Source organism: Brachypodium distachyon, chromosome 4 (genome assembly GCF_000005505.3).
Source record: "Brachypodium distachyon strain Bd21 chromosome 4, Brachypodium_distachyon_v3.0, whole genome shotgun sequence".
NCBI lineage: Eukaryota > Viridiplantae > Streptophyta > Magnoliopsida > Poales > Poaceae > Brachypodium > Brachypodium distachyon.
Genome location: NC_016134.3, coordinates 42,626,789 through 42,646,652, shown reverse-complemented (window position 1 = coordinate 42,646,652; position 19,864 = coordinate 42,626,789). Strand labels below are relative to the sequence as shown.

The 19,864-nt window shown below is 44.3% G+C and overlaps 3 protein-coding genes across 6 annotated transcripts; 2 read left to right on the top strand and 1 right to left on the bottom strand.

Moving 5' to 3' along the window:
- The first annotated feature begins 2,920 nt into the window (after positions 1-2,920).
- LOC100837626 (uncharacterized protein At2g39795, mitochondrial) lies at positions 2,921-5,097 on the top strand. The gene is made up of 4 exons (XM_003578578.4): positions 2,921-3,196; positions 3,286-3,620; positions 3,718-3,907; positions 4,828-5,097. The coding sequence occupies exons 1-3, from the start codon at positions 3,017-3,019 to the stop codon at positions 3,875-3,877; spliced, it is 675 nt and encodes a 224-aa protein (XP_003578626.1). The 5' UTR covers positions 2,921-3,016; the 3' UTR covers positions 3,878-3,907; positions 4,828-5,097.
- Positions 5,098-5,563: 466 nt separating this feature from the next.
- Positions 5,564-7,787, top strand: LOC100837325. Its single transcript, XM_003578577.4, has 5 exons — positions 5,564-6,009; positions 6,111-6,818; positions 6,970-7,049; positions 7,131-7,202; positions 7,297-7,787. Exons 1-5 carry the CDS (start codon positions 5,689-5,691, stop codon positions 7,586-7,588), a joined length of 1,473 nt encoding a protein of 490 aa, XP_003578625.1. The 5' UTR covers positions 5,564-5,688; the 3' UTR covers positions 7,589-7,787.
- Positions 7,788-7,831: 44 nt separating this feature from the next.
- LOC100834435 lies at positions 7,832-19,151 on the bottom strand. Of its 4 annotated transcripts, XM_014903073.2 has the most exons (22): positions 18,885-19,151; positions 18,137-18,593; positions 17,893-18,024; positions 17,227-17,315; positions 16,992-17,078; positions 16,311-16,506; positions 15,792-16,151; positions 14,884-15,500; positions 14,485-14,764; positions 14,246-14,363; positions 12,343-13,841; positions 11,788-11,890; positions 11,548-11,650; positions 11,387-11,476; positions 10,142-10,519; positions 9,851-9,946; positions 9,273-9,425; positions 9,057-9,200; positions 8,854-8,946; positions 8,563-8,745; positions 8,432-8,476; positions 7,832-8,109 (listed from the first exon to the last, which is right to left on the bottom strand). In XM_014903073.2, exons 1-22 carry the CDS (start codon positions 18,945-18,947, stop codon positions 7,975-7,977), a joined length of 5,421 nt encoding a protein of 1,806 aa, XP_014758559.1. In that variant the 5' UTR covers positions 18,948-19,151; the 3' UTR covers positions 7,832-7,974. The 4 variants fall into 4 exon arrangements, with proteins under 4 accessions (XP_014758559.1, XP_014758558.1, XP_010238488.2 ...); XM_014903072.2 differs by having other exon boundaries at positions 15,792-16,506; XM_010240186.3 differs by having other exon boundaries at positions 8,854-8,943; positions 15,792-16,506.
- Between the last annotated feature and the right edge of the window lie 713 nt (positions 19,152-19,864).

Genomic DNA, 19,864 nt, shown 5'->3' with positions numbered 1-19,864 from the left:
TCAATAAGAAATTCAAGATACAGCCTGAACATGGAAGAGCAAATCTGAGGTCTGAATAGAAGTTTATGTACCGTCTTGGATAATTTTGTACTTAATAGGAATGCAAATAAATCAACTTACAACCTAAACATTGACAAAAAGCAAGCCATGCAAAAAATTAAATACAAGGCTAAGAGGATTCAATGAGCAACTTTACTGCAACACAACAAAAAGAGTAAAGAGCTATCGCTACACATTCAAGGATCAGCCAAGGTATAATACAAATAAGAAAAATTAAACGCTAAAACATATCTCTGATGTAATGCATACCATTACCAGCTGAGAATAGTTCCATTACCAAATATTTTACTAACCATGTTACCGGAAGATATATAAAACAAGTGTGTGATTAAAACATCGAACACTATTGAGAAAATTCAGGCATGTCTGATATAATATAAGCCTTACATAAGAATTTTCAAGAATATATCCCAATAGATGTTGCTCTAAATAAATAATTTCCAGAAGTGTTTTTGGTTCTGCATTTTATTCCGGGGGTTAACCTCATCAGAAATTTCTGTAACTTTCCTGAGGCCTTCGTTGCATGTTGATAGCTAATCAAAGGAGATTGCCAAGCTTTATCAGTCTTATAATTTGTTGAGTAAAATCAGAAAGTGGCCTTGTGGTCGATAGCAGCCCAAATTAAAAGTCGAGGAACAAGGAAATCTCACCTTACCAAACACAGAGACGACGCGAGCACTTCAATAGCGCCAATCAGAAGAACCGCACAGCCTACAAACGCAGAAAAAGAAAATCGGTAACAACATCAGATAAATCACCTTCTTCTCTGCCCCTAAAACAACTCCAAATAAAAGGAGAAAAGCAACCAAATTGAACTAATCCACACACAACACCGGAGTTGACGAAGTTGTAGCTGGGGATCCCGAGCCTCTCTGGGCGATGCCGAACACGCACGAGTCGTGCGAGCGCTCGGGCCGGTGGTCGGCCTGGACGCCTCACATGGCGGCTGGAGGAGGGGGGATAGAGGTAGGCGTAACCGGCGAGAGGTGGATTCGAACCTGCTGCCGCCACCGCTGCCGAGAAGACAGAACCAGACATCGACCACCTCGACCCCTATCCAATCGCCTGCAACGGATGCTTCTGAAATGAGAAATTTGACAAAATGTCACAACTTTCTTTGTACATTGCTCCAAACGCACACCTTTCATTTGCTTTGACAAAATAGCACATTTTTCCTTGACATCTTGTTAAAATAGCATTATTTAAATGTTTTTTGACATCTTGTTAAATGGATATGACAAATACTATCAGATAATAAATAATAGGAAGAATACATAATTTTAATTCCAGCATATAAACAACACCAGCAACATATTTTAGCTCATGTTTTTGCAGCAATCAAAATGCAGTATCAATCGTTCAAAGTAACAACTTACACCAACACGACAACTATAAATAATGCATGGTCCGATGCAACCAACAACTTAGCAATATACATATCCAATTTTCATCAAAAAAATTTATACATATCCAATGACAGTTTTTAGATGTGGTGGCTACGTTCGTGTCGTTCTTGTGTGGTGCAACTACTATTATATATATAGATGTCTAAAACTTGGACCACTGAACTAATTGGGCATCCAAGCCGTAGACATCAGCGAAATGATTGGAAGTGATTTTGACTTGTTTTACTTGTTGCAAAGAGAGGTGGAATATATGTGGTGTTAGAGTCTTCTTAGTGCAACCTTGAATTAGGAATCACATGGCAATGTCTGGGACTCAGCCGCTCAATATCGTTTTTGTTCATACTCAAATTTAGTGTCCGTGACACGGTGTCGATTTGCCGTGCATTAAGTAGTTATAATATTATCTACACCATTCAGTCACGCCGTAGTGTCCCGTACATTTGAAAATCTTTTCTTTGAGAATATTTAAAATCAATTTATTTTTTAATGCAGAAACATATGTCCGCACGTGTGTGTTTGATGTCAAGTGGCAGGCCTGAAAGGTCCAATTTTTGTCAATGTAAAAACAATACCCACCCATTTTGCGCTCAGAGCTCATTTGGCTAAGAGCATCTCTAATGGGATTCTCAAATTTTGTTCACAAATGTTCTCTTTTTGTCCATTGAGGTGTGCGCGTGCGTGGATGGGGAAGTGGACATGTGTCCGCCCTCGCGTGCCCCCAGTCTGCTCTCCCCAAGTACTACCTTATTTTGGGACGGAACGAGTACTTTATTTTTTTTCTTTTTTTCTTTTTTCACTCTCCTTTCCTCATCCCATCCCCCTTTCCTTCGCCACCCGTGCGTAGCGCACAGCGAGCAGCAGCATGCCACCCCGTCTGCTTTGCGTAGCTGCTTGACAGGTAGTCGCTTCTTGAATTCCTCACAGTGGTGCAGGACGGCGGCAGCCTCAACGTCTCCTTCAAGTACTTCACCGCCACCTGGGACGGCCTCCACTAGGAGCGCCAGATCTGTGCATCCATCAATGTAAGGTGCCTGCCTGGGTGGGTAACAGGGGCATCCCTGGCCCTGCCTCCCCCTGCGAGGATGGTGTCCAGGGCTGCGTGGTTGCGCCTGGCCCCGGGCCGGACAAGGAAGGAAGGACACCAGACGCACTTAAACCGCTCCCAAATTTAGGACCGATTTAGGAGAACAAAAGAGGATAAAATGTTCACTTGGGAGACGTCATGTTTTTGGCTAGCATATCTGTTAGACAAAATATGACACGTGGGATAGTTTGGGATCAATTGACCAATTTAGAGACGCTCTGACGCGCGACCTCCTGTCACTAAGTCACTTTGACCAGCCTGCCGAGACGCCTAATGGGCCCAATGGACCTAACCCTAAGCCCCTTTCGCTATGCCCATCGACGCGTAGCCACATTTCCACGCTCTAGCGGCCCACTCCGCGTCTCCGCAGCCGACTCGCTAGTCGCCTGCCTCTGCCGATGCCGAGTGCCGAGCCGCTTCGTCTCTCGTCCGCGCCGCGCATCCAGCCAGATAAACCGTCGAGCACATGGCGCGCGCCCTCCTCCGCAACGCGCTCTCCCTCTCCTCCACGGCGCCAAGGCTCCCATCCTTCTCCTCCTCCTCCTCCACGGCCGTCGCGCCGCTGCGCTCTCCGCTCGACGACCGCCTCCTCCGTCTCCTGCGCTCCGAGATCTCCTACATCTCCGACCGCCGCCCTCCCTACCGGGTAACACCCTAGCACGCCTCGCCCACCCCCCCTGTGCAATTGATTCCGTCTCCCCCATTCGTAGCGTAAAACCCTCGCTGTGCTTGCAGCCGCCGTCCAGCTTCAAGTCGTTCGACGTGGAGGACCGCCCGGGGGAACAGTGGGTGCGCCTCCGCGCCGCCCGCGGTGCCGAGGAGGTCAAGGTCGACGCCACCATGTTCGACGGCGCCTTCGCGCCACCCCCCGACGCGTCCCTCTTCCAACGGGTCGAGTCGCTCGAGCAAGGCCCGCGCCTCCACCTCAGCCTCATCGTCGAGGTCTCCCGGGCTGACGGAGTCCTGGGATTCATCTGCTCCGCCTGGCCCGACTACCTCACCATCCGCCACGTGCTCACCCTCAGGGGAGCCGGCGCCGCCGGCAGCGACCGTGGTGGACGCGACTTCACGTACGAACTAATTGTTCGCTGCCTTTTCTTTCTGTACTTTTGTTTCTGTGTTTCTGTTGTCTGTGTGAATTTTGTTCGATGTGACCTCGCGGTGCAGGAAGCTGGAGCCTGGGGAGAGGGAGATGGTGAAGAAGTTCTTGCAGGAGAGGGAGGTGGATGCTGATCTCGCCGAGTTCTTGCATGACTACATCGCGAACAAGGAAAAGATGGAGCTGCTTCGGTGGTTGAAGACAGTCAAATCGTTCATCGAGAAGTAATCTAAGGAGTCAGTACTAGCATGTTAGCAGGTGAGATTGCCATACTCACACATGCGTTCAAAGTTATGAGATGAATGGCAAAAGATAGTGTTGCCAGTTGCCAGTCTTAAAACAAACTGAGCTTCAGATATACTCCATGCTACTCGTAAGGCAAGCTAGGTGGAAACCTACTACTCCGAACTATCTCGCAGTCATGTGCATTTGTTGAGGAAAAGAAGCAACAAACCATCTTCTAGCTGGCCATTTTAAAAAAGGATTTAGTATTGTGGCTGTCTGTGAAAATATCCCCAAGTGCAAGCTGTCTAAAATGTAGATATTAGTGAAGTTGAACTACATTTGGCAGTCAGCCAGTCACCAGCTCCTTACTGTCGAAAGGAGTGTTCTTAGTGCATGAGGTTTATTCATCTCAGTAAAATTTAGACAAATCGGAACATTTCACATTGTTTTCCCATATCCATGGAGTCATAGGACCCTAGAACAGAGTTAAAAGGGGAAAGCTGATTCTTTCAATTCTGTTGACACAACTGCAGTTGCAGTCCGTTCCTGAGTATAAATTCATGTTTACCTTTTGTTTTCGAAGCAACCTCTGTTGTGACACCACATGACAGTGTAGTTCGCGAAAGGGTTTATGTGTGCAGTCTTGCGTTCAAATATGGCCCACCCTTTACTTAAGGCATGGTATGTTGTGGAAACATACTAATCGGTATGTTGTGGTTCGAACATTACCATGATTAATTTCTAGTAAAGCCCAGGGCAGTTTATAATCACATCATGCACATGCTCATGTGTTGCCTCTTTCTTGAACATTTTCATCACTGGAAGAAACCAGGTGCATTTATGTGTCTGTTCAACCTCCCCTTTTTCTACTAGCTATTGTGTACTAATAATCAGCCTTATTCATCTTCTTCATCAGTGCCCCTAAGTTTCTGAACCGCTCTTTGCATTTGTAGGGGCACATTGCCGATATAAGCGCGGTTTATTTTACATCATGTTACCCCCAGAACTGAGCATGAACTGGTTCCAGCAAGTGGTGTGAAGAAGGCAGGCTTCCGTTTAGCCAGTTGGCTTCATGCTCGTCGAAATTGTTGTTCGGTTGGAAGTCACCAGCTGCCTTGCTGGATTGTAGTGTTATTTCTGTGTGGAATACATACTAATCAGAATGTTTGCAATAAATATACCTTCTCGGTTTCAATCGATACAAGTCATCATGTGATGTGCAATTTGGCTGGTGATTTACTTGAGTAATACTATATGGGTTGGTTCTGGTACTCATTTCTGACAGTCTAGGCAAATATTCCTTGTAGGATACAGTGTAGTGTTAAGAGATCCCCATCAGGGCATCAGGCTAGTGCTAAAATTTCCTAGGGAGTAGCGTTTTTAGTCTTCCATTTCTTGAGGTGTGATCCAAACAGGTGCAGTATCATGAAAGCCATGGTAACAGTTTTGGTGGCATGCCACGCTTTTACATTGAATTTGCTACGGTGTTGAGGATGAATAAAATCGCAGTATCAAGGTTACTTAAAAAAAGGTTATGATAATATGAATGTCGATGGGGGATCTCAAAATAGGGAAGAATTGTCAATGGGGATCTCAAAACAGGGAGGAATTGTCAATGGGCACCACCTGCAGTCAGATTCAGTCGATACCTCAACGGCTAGTTCCTCCACCCCCAACCGTTGGGATCGAACGCCGAAACAAAACCACACTTCCCCCTTCCTTCCTCTCACCAAATCCTTCTCCCTTCTCCCTGTCTCGCTGTCTCGCCCTCCCCGAGAGAGCTCGACGACCAAGCAAGCAAGCCCGCGGCGGCGATGGGGTACACGTACACGCCGACGTACTACTCGGGCCTGCAGGACACCATCGCGACGCTGTGCAAGTCCATCTTCACCAGGCCCGGCCGCCGCCTCACCGCCGACCAGGCCGCCGCGCGCCGCCACGCCGACGCCCTCAAGTGGCAGCAGGACTCCTTCCACCGGATCCTCCACCTCTCCGCGCTCCACCGCGAGGGCATCGTCCCGGCCTCCGACGTCCACGCCTTCCGCGCGTCCCTCCTCGCCGCCCTCGCGGCCCCGCCCGCCCCGCAGAACCCCGACCTCCCGCCCATCCTCCGCGACAAGCTCCTCTTCCTCCAGGTACGATACAAAACGAGAGACTATACCAACTCCCAGCCATGCCATTTCGAGTCTTCTCGCGGTTCCTAGCTGGGATTAGAAATTGAAACGCCCGTTTGCAGGAGCTGTTGCGCGCCAAGTGCATCTCGTCAGCGGAGTACAACTCGACCAAGAGGCCGCTCGTGCAGCGCCTGGCGGCGCTCGGGATCGTCGTTGACTGCCCCGACGCGGACGCTGCCGGTGGCGTGGCGGCCGGTTCGACCCGGTCGTCCGCGGAGGAGTGGTCGGAGATCGATCTACGGGACCCGGCCCCCGCCACGGCGGCCTCTGACAAGCCCAAGCACAAGGCCTTCGTCTCGGCATGGAAAAGCCGAGGCAAGAAGGAGCAGGACTCGAGGCCGCCGTTGGCCCAGGTGGACCAGAACCACGCGTCGGTCCTCATGGCCGAGAGCTCGCCGTCGGAGGCGGCGCCCCCCGGGAAGGCTGAGAAAGGGAAGAGGAGGCATCTGACGGCGATGTTCCACAACGGCGGCGAGAACAAGGAGCCTGCGGCGGAGGAAGGCGCCGTGGAGAAGGGGGGAATGAAGAGCAGGAAGAAGAGCTCTTGGGGGTTTGATGGGCTCAAGAAGTGGAAGAAGGCAGGTGGTGGTAGCAACGAGGACGCCACAGCAGCCGGGGAGGGCGCTCCGCCACGGTCTTCGCACAGTGACTGCCGGCTTGAGGCAAGCCCTGCCATCGCGGCCAGCCCGGATGCGAAGAGAGCCAAGAAGAAGCTCCATCCTGCTAGTACCGGTGGCAATGTCTCAGCTGCTGATTTGGCGAATGATAAGGTACCTTAAATTCGTCTAAATTGTGTCCGTTAGATGCAAAGTCAGCAGAGAATAGCATTGCCATTGAGCAAATCAGCAGCATTGGCTTAGAACATAAAAGATCTGTGACTGTCAGTACACAATTGAACTGAGTATTTGTACACACATGAAGGTTTTGGTGGAGGAGACGAAGAAGGAGCTTTCAAGGATTCAGGCTGAGCTATCCTCTACGAATCGAAACCTGAACTTCTCGTAAATCTCAAAAACCCTTCTTGTAAGGTAAGTCTAGCTCTTGTTTGAAGTCCTAAAGAAAAGTGTGTTCCTGCTTTGCAGCGATCAGCAGATTGAGGCCATCTCAACAAGGCTTCCAGTGGACAAGTCCGATCTCAAGACATTCTTCCCAAAGTACATAAATCAATCATATAAGATTTCCTTATTCAGGTAGAACATCGTGTTCTCATGGTTCTGTGATTCTAAGACTACGAAATCGGTTTCGCAGGGCATGGTGTGACCAGCATGGAGACGGTGTGATCGACGCAGCGCAGAAGGAGTTCAAGGGGCACGTGGAGGAGATTGAGAAGCAGAGGGAGGAGGACATTACCGGCAGTGAGGGCTGGGAGGCAGCTTTCAGGGACAGCCATGAGGAGGACAACTTCAACCCCAGGGCCTTCTCCCAGCATCATTCAGCTGGCCAGGGGGAGAAAGTTCACGAGAGCCTTGGCAGTGAGCATTTCACTAACCCTTTCTATGATGACAAGAGCAACCCATTCTGGAACCAAAGTTACAACTGATATAACCTTCTGCTACTTGTGTTGTAAGTTGTAACCGGGGGACTTCTTGAGTTACAAAGTGCCATGTCTTTTACCTTCTTGCTACTTGTGTTGTACCTAGATGTTCAATTGTTATATTGGACCCAGCTGTGTTGTGTTTTAAGATGTAATAATAATAATAATCAGGACTCCTAGGGTGCAGCGGTGGGGCGCACGAGAATATAAGATCAGTAAGAATACTTGGATTGTGTGACAAGGCACTACTAACATTTTAGAATGTTTGCATACTAAAAGAAAATCGTACCAAAGCACAAATTGCCAGTGTGAAATGCAAGCCCTCGAGTTTTCTCTATGTACATGGCTCGCATGAAAATGAAAATCTAAACAAATGACAGCAGAACAACCAACTAGTTGAGATACCGCCTGCAACTTCTTGATCTACAAAAGCAAGGGATCCTTTGGCCTTCATCTTCTTGGGTGAAGTGATAATCATAGGTGATTTCCTCCCCTGGATTTATCTGGCGTTCCGAGAAGAATACTACCTGTATTGACAATGGTGATTTTAGTACTCCCTCCGATCCATATTAATTGTCTCAAATTTGCCCAAATATGGATGTATCTATGCCTAAAAAGCGTCTAGATACATGTAATATTTTGACAATTAATATGGATCGGAGGGAGTAGCTGGAACTCACAAGAAACTGTTATCTTATAATGAGCACGTTTTAAAGAAAATTCATGCTTTGCAAATAGGAGACTTCATGTTTTTGGTGGCACTAGAGGAGAGTAATTACAGTTGCTTGCTTGACAGAGCTGCTACCTAATAAAGATGAGGCATGATCTTTATATATGCAAAAAGGGTACCTTCTTCTCGTTCCTGACTGAGATTATTTTTGCAACACAGTTTGGCTGGCCCAAGAAAAGAATGAAAGAAGTCTGTCAGAAAAACTCAGCTGTAACTCGATCAGAATACATCGACAAGCATAAAGAACTACCTGGCACGAATGGTTGATGAATCTTGCAACCCCACCCTTCTGGGTGGCATCAATAATATGTTCCCTGTCAATCTTAAAGAAATAACATACACTCTTATACTGCTGTCGTTTCCCTGAGTGGTACTCAATCTCTCTTTTGTCAGCAACACGCTGCCCAACAATTTCACCAACATACTCTATAACCTGGAATATTTTGATGCAGATCTATGAGATTATCTTCATTTCCTAAAACAGTTATATCATAATATGCTACGGAGTATATCAAAAGGGGAGGAAACACTGAGGAATTACCATGGAGCCACGCGGAATGAACTCTGATGTGTAGAGGCCAAGTCCATGTATGCCAGATTTATACACTACGAGGTGCTTCTGTCCTTTTAACTGCTTGTAAATTGAAATAAAGACATATAAAATCACTACAAGGTTTGCCAAAGCATGCACGGCAATATACATACCCAACGACACTGTAACACAAGATTACTGAAAGTAGTTACCTGTCCTCTAATGCAAGGCTTTGATCCATTTATGCGTAGCCAAGCATTGATCTGTTCTTGGGAAACACTGCACTCGCTGTAGCTCTCTTGAGGCTTCTTGTAATTCGAACCAGACCACCCTTCACCCTTTCGGCCTTTAAACCCCTGTTTTACAAAGTAGAAAATAGTTAAAAGGATTCTGATTTTTGGAAAATTAAAAAGTCCAACCAAATTTACCTCTGTACGTGCACATGTCCAGTCATTGCTTCTCAAGTGTTCCTTCTCAGGATTAACACGGTCAGAATATTCAAGTGTAGCATGATTCAGGCATCTCCCATAAAAACCAATGTTCTCATTAAGCTCACCTTCTGGCTCACTTTGCAACAAACCCTGTTGAGATATCACAAGCAACAGTGTACTTACAGAAATACATGTTCCACAAGGCAGTAGTAATTGTGATAATCATAGTGTAACTGACAATTTACTTCTGATCAATCACCGCATCTATATGCATTAAGTTCTTTTGTACCAGCATCATGTGCGCGTGCAGAAAAAAACAAGGAATAACAGCCACTTTTGCAACCATAAAAATAAAATTTAACTAAATTAGAAAAAAATGAGAATTTTATTAATATGAGAACAAATACAGCATGACTCTTGTCATTGCATTAAAGAAAAGCTGCATGGAAATTATCTAGAGCAAAACCATCCCTAGGTACATTCGTTGTATCCCAAAGTGCAGAATATATCAGCATGCCGTATGTCGATGTATTGAAGGTTGAAGCATGTAGGCTGCCCTTAGCCAAAAAGCTTACCCTCTGGTGTGCACACCAAGAATGAAACATCACCGAACAACTTATATCTCGGCACATCATAAACGAGCCCCCAGTTCTGTTACAAACTGAGCATGCCTGATGACAAAGGAAATGCAACAATCAAAGCAAGATAAAGCTTGGCATAGGAGTTACTACTGTGTGACAAATAACTAAAGATGAGAGGAACTAAATGGCCAAGGCCAGATTTGTCCTTGGCAGTGCTTTTAATTTACATGGTAGCAAATGATTATCCAAGAAATCATCATAAGAATATGCATGTAGAGAACTCACACTATTTTCCTTGGCAGGTAAAGCACCCGATATGTCAAAAGCACACATTGTTGTTGACTTTGGGCATTTTGTACCAGGGGTCCACAATCCACAAACCACATGAATCCACTGCATCGTTTGTGGACCAAGTAAACTGGAATTGTGGTTACCGGTCCAGGAACTGCTAACAGTGTTCTCCTCATGTGCACTATCTATTGACTTCTGTTTATCGACTTGAGATACAGTGTTCAAACTTGTAGATCTTGACACAGGATTATGTCTGCCATCTTTATCTGATTGTCCTGTAACTCTCAGACCTTTCAGCAAACTTCTCAGAACTCTTTGGGTGTTCAATGCCCTTGTCATAGCTCCACCCCCATAACCGCATAAAACGCAAACCTGAAAGAAAAGGTAGAGATGGACCAGAGTAAGCAGAACTTCTTATGCCATGGAAATAATCGAAAAATACTCACAAATTTAACATTGGAGGAAATTAAGCCCATTAAGCACCACTATACGTCTACTCCAGTAGCATACTACTAGCAGATGCTTGGACGGATTATCATCTGATAGGTTTCTGTTAATGTTGTTAGATCCAGATATTAGACCAGCAAGGCCAGCTTACCCTTTAACAGAACCAAGTCCACAAATGATGTAAATGCCTTTGGCGACGAAATGGCAAATAGCCAAATATCCTTAGATGTGATGTTTTGAACATGATACAGTTCCTCTTTCTGATATGATCAAACTCTGAATGCTACTCCGTCCGTAGATACCTTTTATGCAAACAAATTGGGGTTTACTGACATATCTCAGATTTCTACTGTCTAGATGCTACATACTGTACGATCCCTTTTAGTGGATGAACAGTGAGCTGATCTTTAATTAAAGAATCTTAACTTCATGAAAAATGCGCATCATCCTTAACCAGAGCTAAATCAGGCTTCATGGTTACATACTTACATTGCCTAAGGACAGTCAGATTTACAAAAGACAACTCCTTATGTATCACTTACAGGCAAAGCAGAACATATTCCCTTCTAAGGAGATATGATTTAAGATCATTGTTAACAATGAAAAAAAAATCTAAAGTGCTTAATTAATGATGAGAAGATGAATTTATGAAGCCCCTCCCTTAGTTTGCATGTATGACAGTACAGGTATGTAAATCACCACTCTAATTCTTGAAAGAACAAAAAGATGCATGTCTAATCTATTAAGCGACAGATAGACAAATAAGTAGATTTTGAATACAAATTTGCTTACCATGTCCTCGGTATTGGTCTTCGTCTTGCAGGGTCTGCAGAACCATTGACCCCTTGGAACTTTTAAAACACCATAGCAAGCTTGGTGCACCTACATGGGTTATAGAGAACCTATGTAAATATGCAGTAGTACTAGGTACATGTAGAAATAGTATGACAGACTTTGATATAGCACTTGCTGCACTGTATCAATTGATTGCAAGGCTCCAGGCATGGACTTCCACAAACACAACATGAATCATCTGAGCTAAGCCTTTCTTTGGACCTGCGTGTCGTGCAAGATATTAAGCAGACCTTTGTTAGATCAGCCAGTGAAGTAGTGTAGCATGATAAATATAACATGGTATAGTATCTACAATTTTTTTAGGAAAATCAAAAAATCGCATCTAATGGAACTGCAACCTTCCAACATTCACTTCACAAGGACTGCATGCTGAAACAATTGCAGATTCTTCACACCTCTTAATCCTGTTAAGAGACACACCTGATCTTCGATTCTTAACTCCTGTATATGGTCGGTACATTATGTTAGTAAAATAAGATTTCTTTAGCATCTCATGTGAAAATTAAGCAAATGTGCAGTTTGGAAATGCATGCTAATATAGCTTTTCTGTATAAGCCAATCCTTGCACCTGTTTATAGTTACTAATCTCTATCAGATCTGGGAAAAGGTGAGCCTATTAGCCAAACAGATGTGGAGACAGATCAGCTTTCAGTATCAGCACCAACAGGTAGAAAATGAATGGCAATAATATACTTGATTGTATATTTCTAAATTAAGCATATTCCATAATATCGATGGTATTTGTCTATATACCATGTTTAGCTCCTTTTTTAGCATTGGAAAAGTGATGCCATTCATTTGGATGGTGTTCACCATGAAAGGTATTTTCACATTTCTGATTATATAAACAAATCACGGTATTGATACTAATTGAGATGCTTCCAGAAATATACCGTTGCAGGGTCTTTTGCAGTCAGGCTCAGGGTGTGGCTTCAAAGCATTAGATGAATACCTATTCTTTCTAGAACCCTGGATTCCCTCTTCATCTTGTGGACTGTAATTACGATTGACAAAAGAATATTTAACTACAGAACAAACTGCACTCTTCTCCTCACGGAAATGGATTTTTTGTGTCTTCAAGGGGGGTTTAAAAACATGGCATCTCTTAGCCCTTTTAAGAATCAGATTAAGCGGAACAATTTTAGGAAATCTTCGATTATCATTCGTCATTCCTGTAGCAATTAAGCTAGATTCAAGACGTAAACCTCCATCACAAGCATCATTCCTGTTATGTTCATTTGAGATGCAGTTCAGAGACACATATTTCGGCAGTTTGCGAACAAAGACTTGGTTCCCTTCCTGTTGATATTTTGTTCTATCCAGGGTGATCATGTCCTCTACTTTCTTTTTTTCATCAGAGGAATTTAATTCTCCAACCATAGCCTCATTGTCTAACTGCTCGGCACCTTCCAAAGTCTTGTGATGGCTATGACGCCGTTTCACAGGCTTATTTTGTTGCATGGTGCTATGTTTTCGTTTGATTTTTGACACCCTGCAAGAATTTGAATTAGCCTCATTCTGTGGTTGAGAGTCCTTATTTTGGGATGACTGCAGAGTAATTTTCCTAGTACAATCATCTGATTCTGAATGTTCTGCAGAAAACTTCAATCTTCTTGATTTCTTCCGTGTTTCAAGACACTGTTCCGCTTTCTCATTTTCTTTTAGTGTGCTCCTGTCAGAAATCTGGTTACATTTTCTCTTCATTTTAGAAGCGCCCAAGTGAAATCCAGAGGAACTATTTAGGACCTTTTCACTTTCACACCCTGTACTGGTAGGCGCATAGCTTGATGACGAAAATTTCTCGGTTCTTGATCCTTCATCGAACATGAGTTTTTTGCGTTCGACACCAAATTTAGCCATACATGAGGATATATTGCTAAATTCAGGTGATGCCGAAAACTTTGTCACCATGGCACTGGAGGATCCAGAAGATAATACAGGCTTCAGTTGCTCTTTACATACTCCAAAACCTCTAGGCGAGACCTTTTTCTCTGTCACAGCTCTATAAGGCCAGATGCCGTTGGACACCGATTCTTCTGATACATTCTTCAGTCTCTCCATTATAGGAACATGAGGCTGATTTGTTATTTTATTACAGGCATCTTCTAATAAACATGTTTGAGCATTGTTTGAGCACTGACATCTTGACTTTTCACTCTCTCCTAATGTGCAGCATGTCGCAGACAGTTGCAAATCATGCTTGCACTTTTGTAGAGTACTATCACTTTGGTCAACTCTCACTTCACAGTGCTTTGTAAAGCCACAACCTGCCAAACATTTTGGAACTAGACAGTAGCAACATTTGCCATCCCAGCGCGGACCTGATTCATGCTTGTTAGGTGCATCAAGCAGAGGGCACTTGGTCAAGCTGCTGGTTGCATGTTCCATAGAACTGCAATAAATAAAAGAACGTCAAGACAAGCATGGAGATAGCTGCAAGAGCACAAGTTCCGTTAGTTATGAAACATATGGCACTTGATAGAGAAAATAACCACAAATTATGTATCTCTGAACTGCTTTGGTATATGGGTGGATAGTGTACCGGTGTAGTAAATATACTACTAAGAAAAGGCATACCAACTGTTGAACAGATTAATCAGAGGCTAATACCTGATCCAATTTTGCTAAGAGAAAAAATATCTTTTACCAACAGGAAGTATAGTGTGTTACAAACTTACAATAACGATGGAACAGAAAATATATAACAATAACATACTGTGAAGAAAGAAATTGTTCATAATGCAATGTCAACAACCAGAACTTGAGATAAAAAGAGGAATAGATAAATCAGCTTACCTTCTGCAGTGAAACCCATCAAAAGGGCACTCATGGCAAGAAGACTGTAACATATGTTCTCTCGAACATAATGATGACCTTGGTATGAAAGTGGAGCAGGTACAAAGTTCATTTAGCACTGAAAAAAAACAAGAAAGTATGCCACTGAAGTAAGACAAGGCCACATTCAAGAGTAAAAGAACAACAATAAGAAGGGTTGTCCATCGCAGCACAACAATCTTTATGAAGAAGAAACCCACCTTCAACAGTAGGTTTGTGGATTGGAGCACCATTATTAGAAAAATGAGTTTGGCACAAGTGACCAGCTCTATAACCATGTCTAGAAACAACTCCCTGAACTTTGCAACAGCATTGATATATTGATTTTCCCAGTGTTGGTTGATCATTTCGGTCAAAACTAGGTAGCAACTCCCTAGACGAAGAACAAGAATTTCCATGTTGACAAATGGTTTTGTCAACACGCAAACTTCTGTGTGTGTGTAAATCATCTACACGCTCAAAACTACCATGTTCCCTGGCCTGCACAAAATGGTTGTATTGTCAATTTTCAGAAAACATAAACAACCATGATGGTGCTTGGTTGTGGTGCTGGTGGTTGCCAATTACTTATGACATGTGCAAGTGCAAGATGAACCCACCATTTTATCATATAGACATGGAGCCCCAGTCTCAGCATATTCAACCTCATGGGATATTTCACTGATATGATTGCAACTCCTGCAATTTGCAGGACATGAAACCCTGGCACAAATTTGGGAGATTCCAGCATTAGGTTGCCTAGGCAGAAAATGCGACCGGCAGTCACTATGAATTAAAGGCCCCTGACTATTTGCAAGAGGCACAACTTTTGAAACATGTCCACTGGGTGCCACTGAAAGAGAACTGCCATCTGATCTCCTTTTAGTATGAATAATGGTAGAGGCCAACTTAGAATGTTTCTCATTAGCCTTCGAGTCGACTTGTCCACTTGCAATTTTTGAATGATTGGAACTATATGCACCATCGAGAGCCTTAGGACGGTTATGCTCATTGCTGTTGAGAATATCATTGATGGCTTCACTGTTCCTCTCAAGATGCGAAAGAAATAATGAGATAAATGAACCCTTGGCTCTATCATCCGTAAGCTCGTCACCTTCAGAACGGTTGATGCCATTAGCAACTTCAATCGATTGTTTCTTAGTTCTTGTACCCAGTGGTGGTTCAGTATGTTCTCCTATACTTTTGTTCACCTTGGTTGTTTGCCTTGGACAAGGATCTGCACGAAACAGTTATGATATTATATGTATATAAGGAAGGATAAATCGGGACTTTCTGCTAAGGTGCTCTAAATCATTGCAAATTACTTTTGCTGTTCACCTTCGTCAAATATCAATAATTCTTTTTTCTTGTTGTGCCTATCGTTCACACAGTTCAGCACTGCTACAACAAGACTTGACATTGCTAAGCATACACAATTTGTAGGTGCTTGATTAGTAGTTATTGCAGGTGGTACTACCTTGAATTGACAGAAAATTTATGAAAACAGTGTAATAAGAGGCGAACTCACTTTGAGTTATCGATGGCAGATGTGACTGAGGTTTCTGAAAATCAATTGTTGTTGATTGTACCGATGGAAATAGGGAAGTCATAGATTGATCATAAGATGATTGCCCAAGCTTCAATTCGGTGTTTGAAGAACTGCCCAAACTATTTTGGAGTATTTTATTGGGAAAATAGGACCTGCATGCCATACTATCATAGCTCAAAACTCCTGTAGATCTTGGAGTAGGATTACGAAACGAGGCATCAAAGTTTTTCTCCAAAAGACCTGCGTAATTATGTGACAAATGATCTCCTTTGTAACTTCCACCTGCTTTTTCTGCGATATATACGCTTCCACTTGGCCTGCTAACGGGGTTTATGCTCGCTGCATTACCAGTATGGTTTTTATCAAGCCCTAGAATTTTCTCAGAATTCTGCAGTAAAGTGTAGTTCTTCGTAAAAGTTGTATGTACATCAGCACTCTTCTTGTAATATGTTTCATGTTGCTTATTCACTAGCTTCTCAACAGTAGTGAACTCCCTACCTTCATTGTGGAAATCATTGGAATAAACTGCTCCGGTTATAGGCCCAGTGATATTTCCATATGCACTGAATAACCCTATCTTTTCCATACTGGTGTTTCTCGTAAGGAGACTTTTCATCATGTATCCTTCTGGAGAATAGTCCATAAACACCCATTCTGGCCAGTCCCATTTAGTGTCAGTAACAGATGCTTCAACCTAGATGAAAAAAATAAAAGGGGGAAACTGTTATGGCAGTTCTTAAACATGTTTGAAGTAAAGGTTGTTCATAACTATTGGGACATGCTGGGTTGCACATGTGAGGAAAAAATGGCTGCTAAAATTCAATTGCTGGTGACTAGTCATGTTGCAATTCACATCGAAGTGTATACTTCCACGACTATCAATCATTATGCCAGGCGCATTTTTTATTAAATCCGTCTGCAGTCATTAACACAGAATCACATGACATGTGATACATGGCAACTCAGAAGTTTTGCAACTAATTCATGGTGTCCGAAAGGGAATTAGTTACTCCCTCCGTTCCATAATTCTTGTATCAAATTTGCCCCAAAATGGATGTATCTATTCCTAAAAAGCGTCTAGATACATGTAATATTTCGACAAGAATTATGGAACGGAGGGAGTACCAAGTAAAATATAATTGATTGAGCCACAATGAGATTTAAGCATCTAACACTTACCCCTGCACAGTATTTGAACCATTGTGCAATACTCATGCCATTCATAAGGACAATTTCACCAGCTTTTTCTGCAGGCCCTCCTGCATGCTACATCAACAAATATATTACAGGTACAAACTTTTATCAATAAGAAAAGAAATCCGTAATGGAAGGTACATAGATGATTAAATATAACAGTCAGGACAACAATCCTATAGTACCTCCTCACAGAAAAAAATTAACAATCCTATAATACCTCACAGAACTTAGCTACAGACATCCTCAACTGATGACACGAGCAAAGAACTCCAAAGATCCCAGATTCACCCACAAAGAACTCTCCACCTGTTTAAATGCCAATAGCACTTCAGAAAAACTTTGCAGAGAGAGGAATATTCGTTTGGCGATCATAAAAGTTTTAGGCAGCAGGATCAGGAGATTGACAGAGGTTTCAAACTAATAACTAATCCCTGTTTTCATCATTTTCACTAAATAACTGATAATCAAATGCTGATGATGGGGACATAGTTTCTAAAGATTAGCAAGTTGCGAGTCATACTTATCCAAAATGCATGTGCACGAGATTATGAGAACTGTATCAATTTGGAAACCTCTGTATAATCTTTGCGCAGAAAAAAAAGGAAACCTCTGTATACTCATCAATGCCCACCTTTTTTAATACAACGCAGTAATGCTATAATTATTTACTATACAAGCAACAAGCAGAAATATTTTGATCAAGCACTACTCATCATATGAAGTTCCATGGCCAGCATGGTTTCCACTTGAGTCCATTCCAGATTCAGGTTTCACAAGGGGTAAAAAATGCTTACTTTAACATCCTAGCCATTCAATGACTACCTCCCCCACGACAAACTGGCAGTCAAATTAGGTTGGAGATCATGTTGCAAGTTGAACCCACCAACATTCAGACAGGAGACACGCATACGATCCATTAGAAGCGCATGGTGATGGCGAGGTATCGATTTGGATGGCAACTTCTGCATCGTGTGCACGGTTGAATCCTGAAACTGCATGGCGCCGTGGGACATTCCTGCATGTTGCAATTGCAAGAAATCGTCAGATTCACGGAAGCCAAATCCAGCATTTTCTTGAGCCTATCAGTTCGCTGCTATCAACCATACTGCCAGTCTAGAAAACCATACCATCAATGGCGGAACCTTCGCCCGGTAAATTGCCCCGTGCATTCGAACTTTTGTTCAGAAACAACGCCCCCAAGGAGGATTGCTCGACACCGCTGCTAGCTGACAAGCCATGGCTCGGGTACTTCGGCAGAGCCGCAGCGCCACCGAGCGGAGAGTAAGCACGAGTAAGATCAATGGCGCCAGCAGCATTGCTCGCGTTCGGGTTGTGGAGCAGGGCCTTCAAGTCCGGCACATGGCTAACATGGGGGTGATTGTAGTAATTCCCAGGCACTTGAGCGAGCAACGCGTTGCTGCTCGGCGCCGCTTTCGCAGACTGGCCGCCGAACTGCGAGCTCCAAATGTTCGACAGCAACTGGTCCGGCATTGCCGCGGTTCGCCCATCCGCAACCGCGGCAGCTTCCTGCAGCTGCGAGGCGGCGAAGGGGCGGGTGTTGTAGCGCAGATTGGTACTGTCCATCTGCACACGAGCAACGAGGGGGCCGCCATGTGAGCATCTCTACTCTGCCTCAACAACAAGGAACAACACGCAGCCGCCAAATCGCCCCCCCCCCCCCCCCCCCAAAAAAAAAAAACACCCTCCCGTGAGACGTGAGACTGAGGAAGCTCGATCGGGCAAACAAACCCCTATGTCCCTCATAAACCCTTCGCATTCAGCGCCGGCACTCGCAGCGGCGACGACGACAATAATAAACAACAACAAAAAATTCCCCACCCCGCTCCACGCGCCCGAATGCCGTGCCGTGCGTACCTGGGTCGGCAGCGGAGGCGAGGGTTGCGGCGGCGGAGGTGGTGGCCACCACGGGCCGTCCATCGCGCGGGGGCCGGAGGGGGTCGTGGTGGTGCGGTTGGGTTGGCAACTGACGGCTACGGTGTGGGGAGGAGGGAGGAAGAGGTGGTTTCGCGGGCAGGGGGTCGTGGTGGTGGCCTGGTGGTCGTGCAGTGCAGTCTGCAGTGATGGTGTGGGGAGCAGAGGGCGCAGCAGAGGCTCGTGTCTGCAGACTGCAGCAGTATGGTATGGGGGGGGGGGGGGGCGCTTTGGCCCGGTTCGCTTTTGGCTGACCGCCGACGAGTCAAGTCAGTGTCAGGACGATCGATTAGATGTGGTTGGTTGCCTGCCTTCGCCCGCCGGCCAGGCCGACGACATCTCACGCTAAACGTACCTCACGACGTGGGCTTGTAGGAATTTGCTCTTTTGTTTATCTTGGTAGGAATTTACATCGCCATTTTTACTTCAATCAATGTTTTTGTGAGAGGATTACTCAATGAATGTTGTCTAGCCATCCATTTGCAGAGGTGATTTACTCGTCTTTTTGCTTACGTAATGGACTTAGTAATTTGGACTTGCATCATGTCTCCTCTCACTAAACAACTCTTGGCACGCTGTTAAGCGGGAAAGACCGCAAATATTGCAAGAATCTAATTTAATCAAATATATTTCACAATCTAATTAACCAACTAGGCATCATCACACGCTTGACTCTTGCTTGATGCATCAACGGTTTTCATCTAAAAAAAACTATATGCAACGTTTATATGTTTTGACGAAGTAGTTAGTGCATGTTTATAATCAGACGGTTACCGTTCACTCGGTTAACAAGCTGATAAACTTCACCTCTTTTTTCCGGCGCCGCAGTGGTGGAAGTGGAGATGTGGGTGGATGATGGTTTCGGCGAGGCACAAGTTTTTCTGAAGGTGAAATTGAGTACTTTATGCAAAAATTCTTGACAG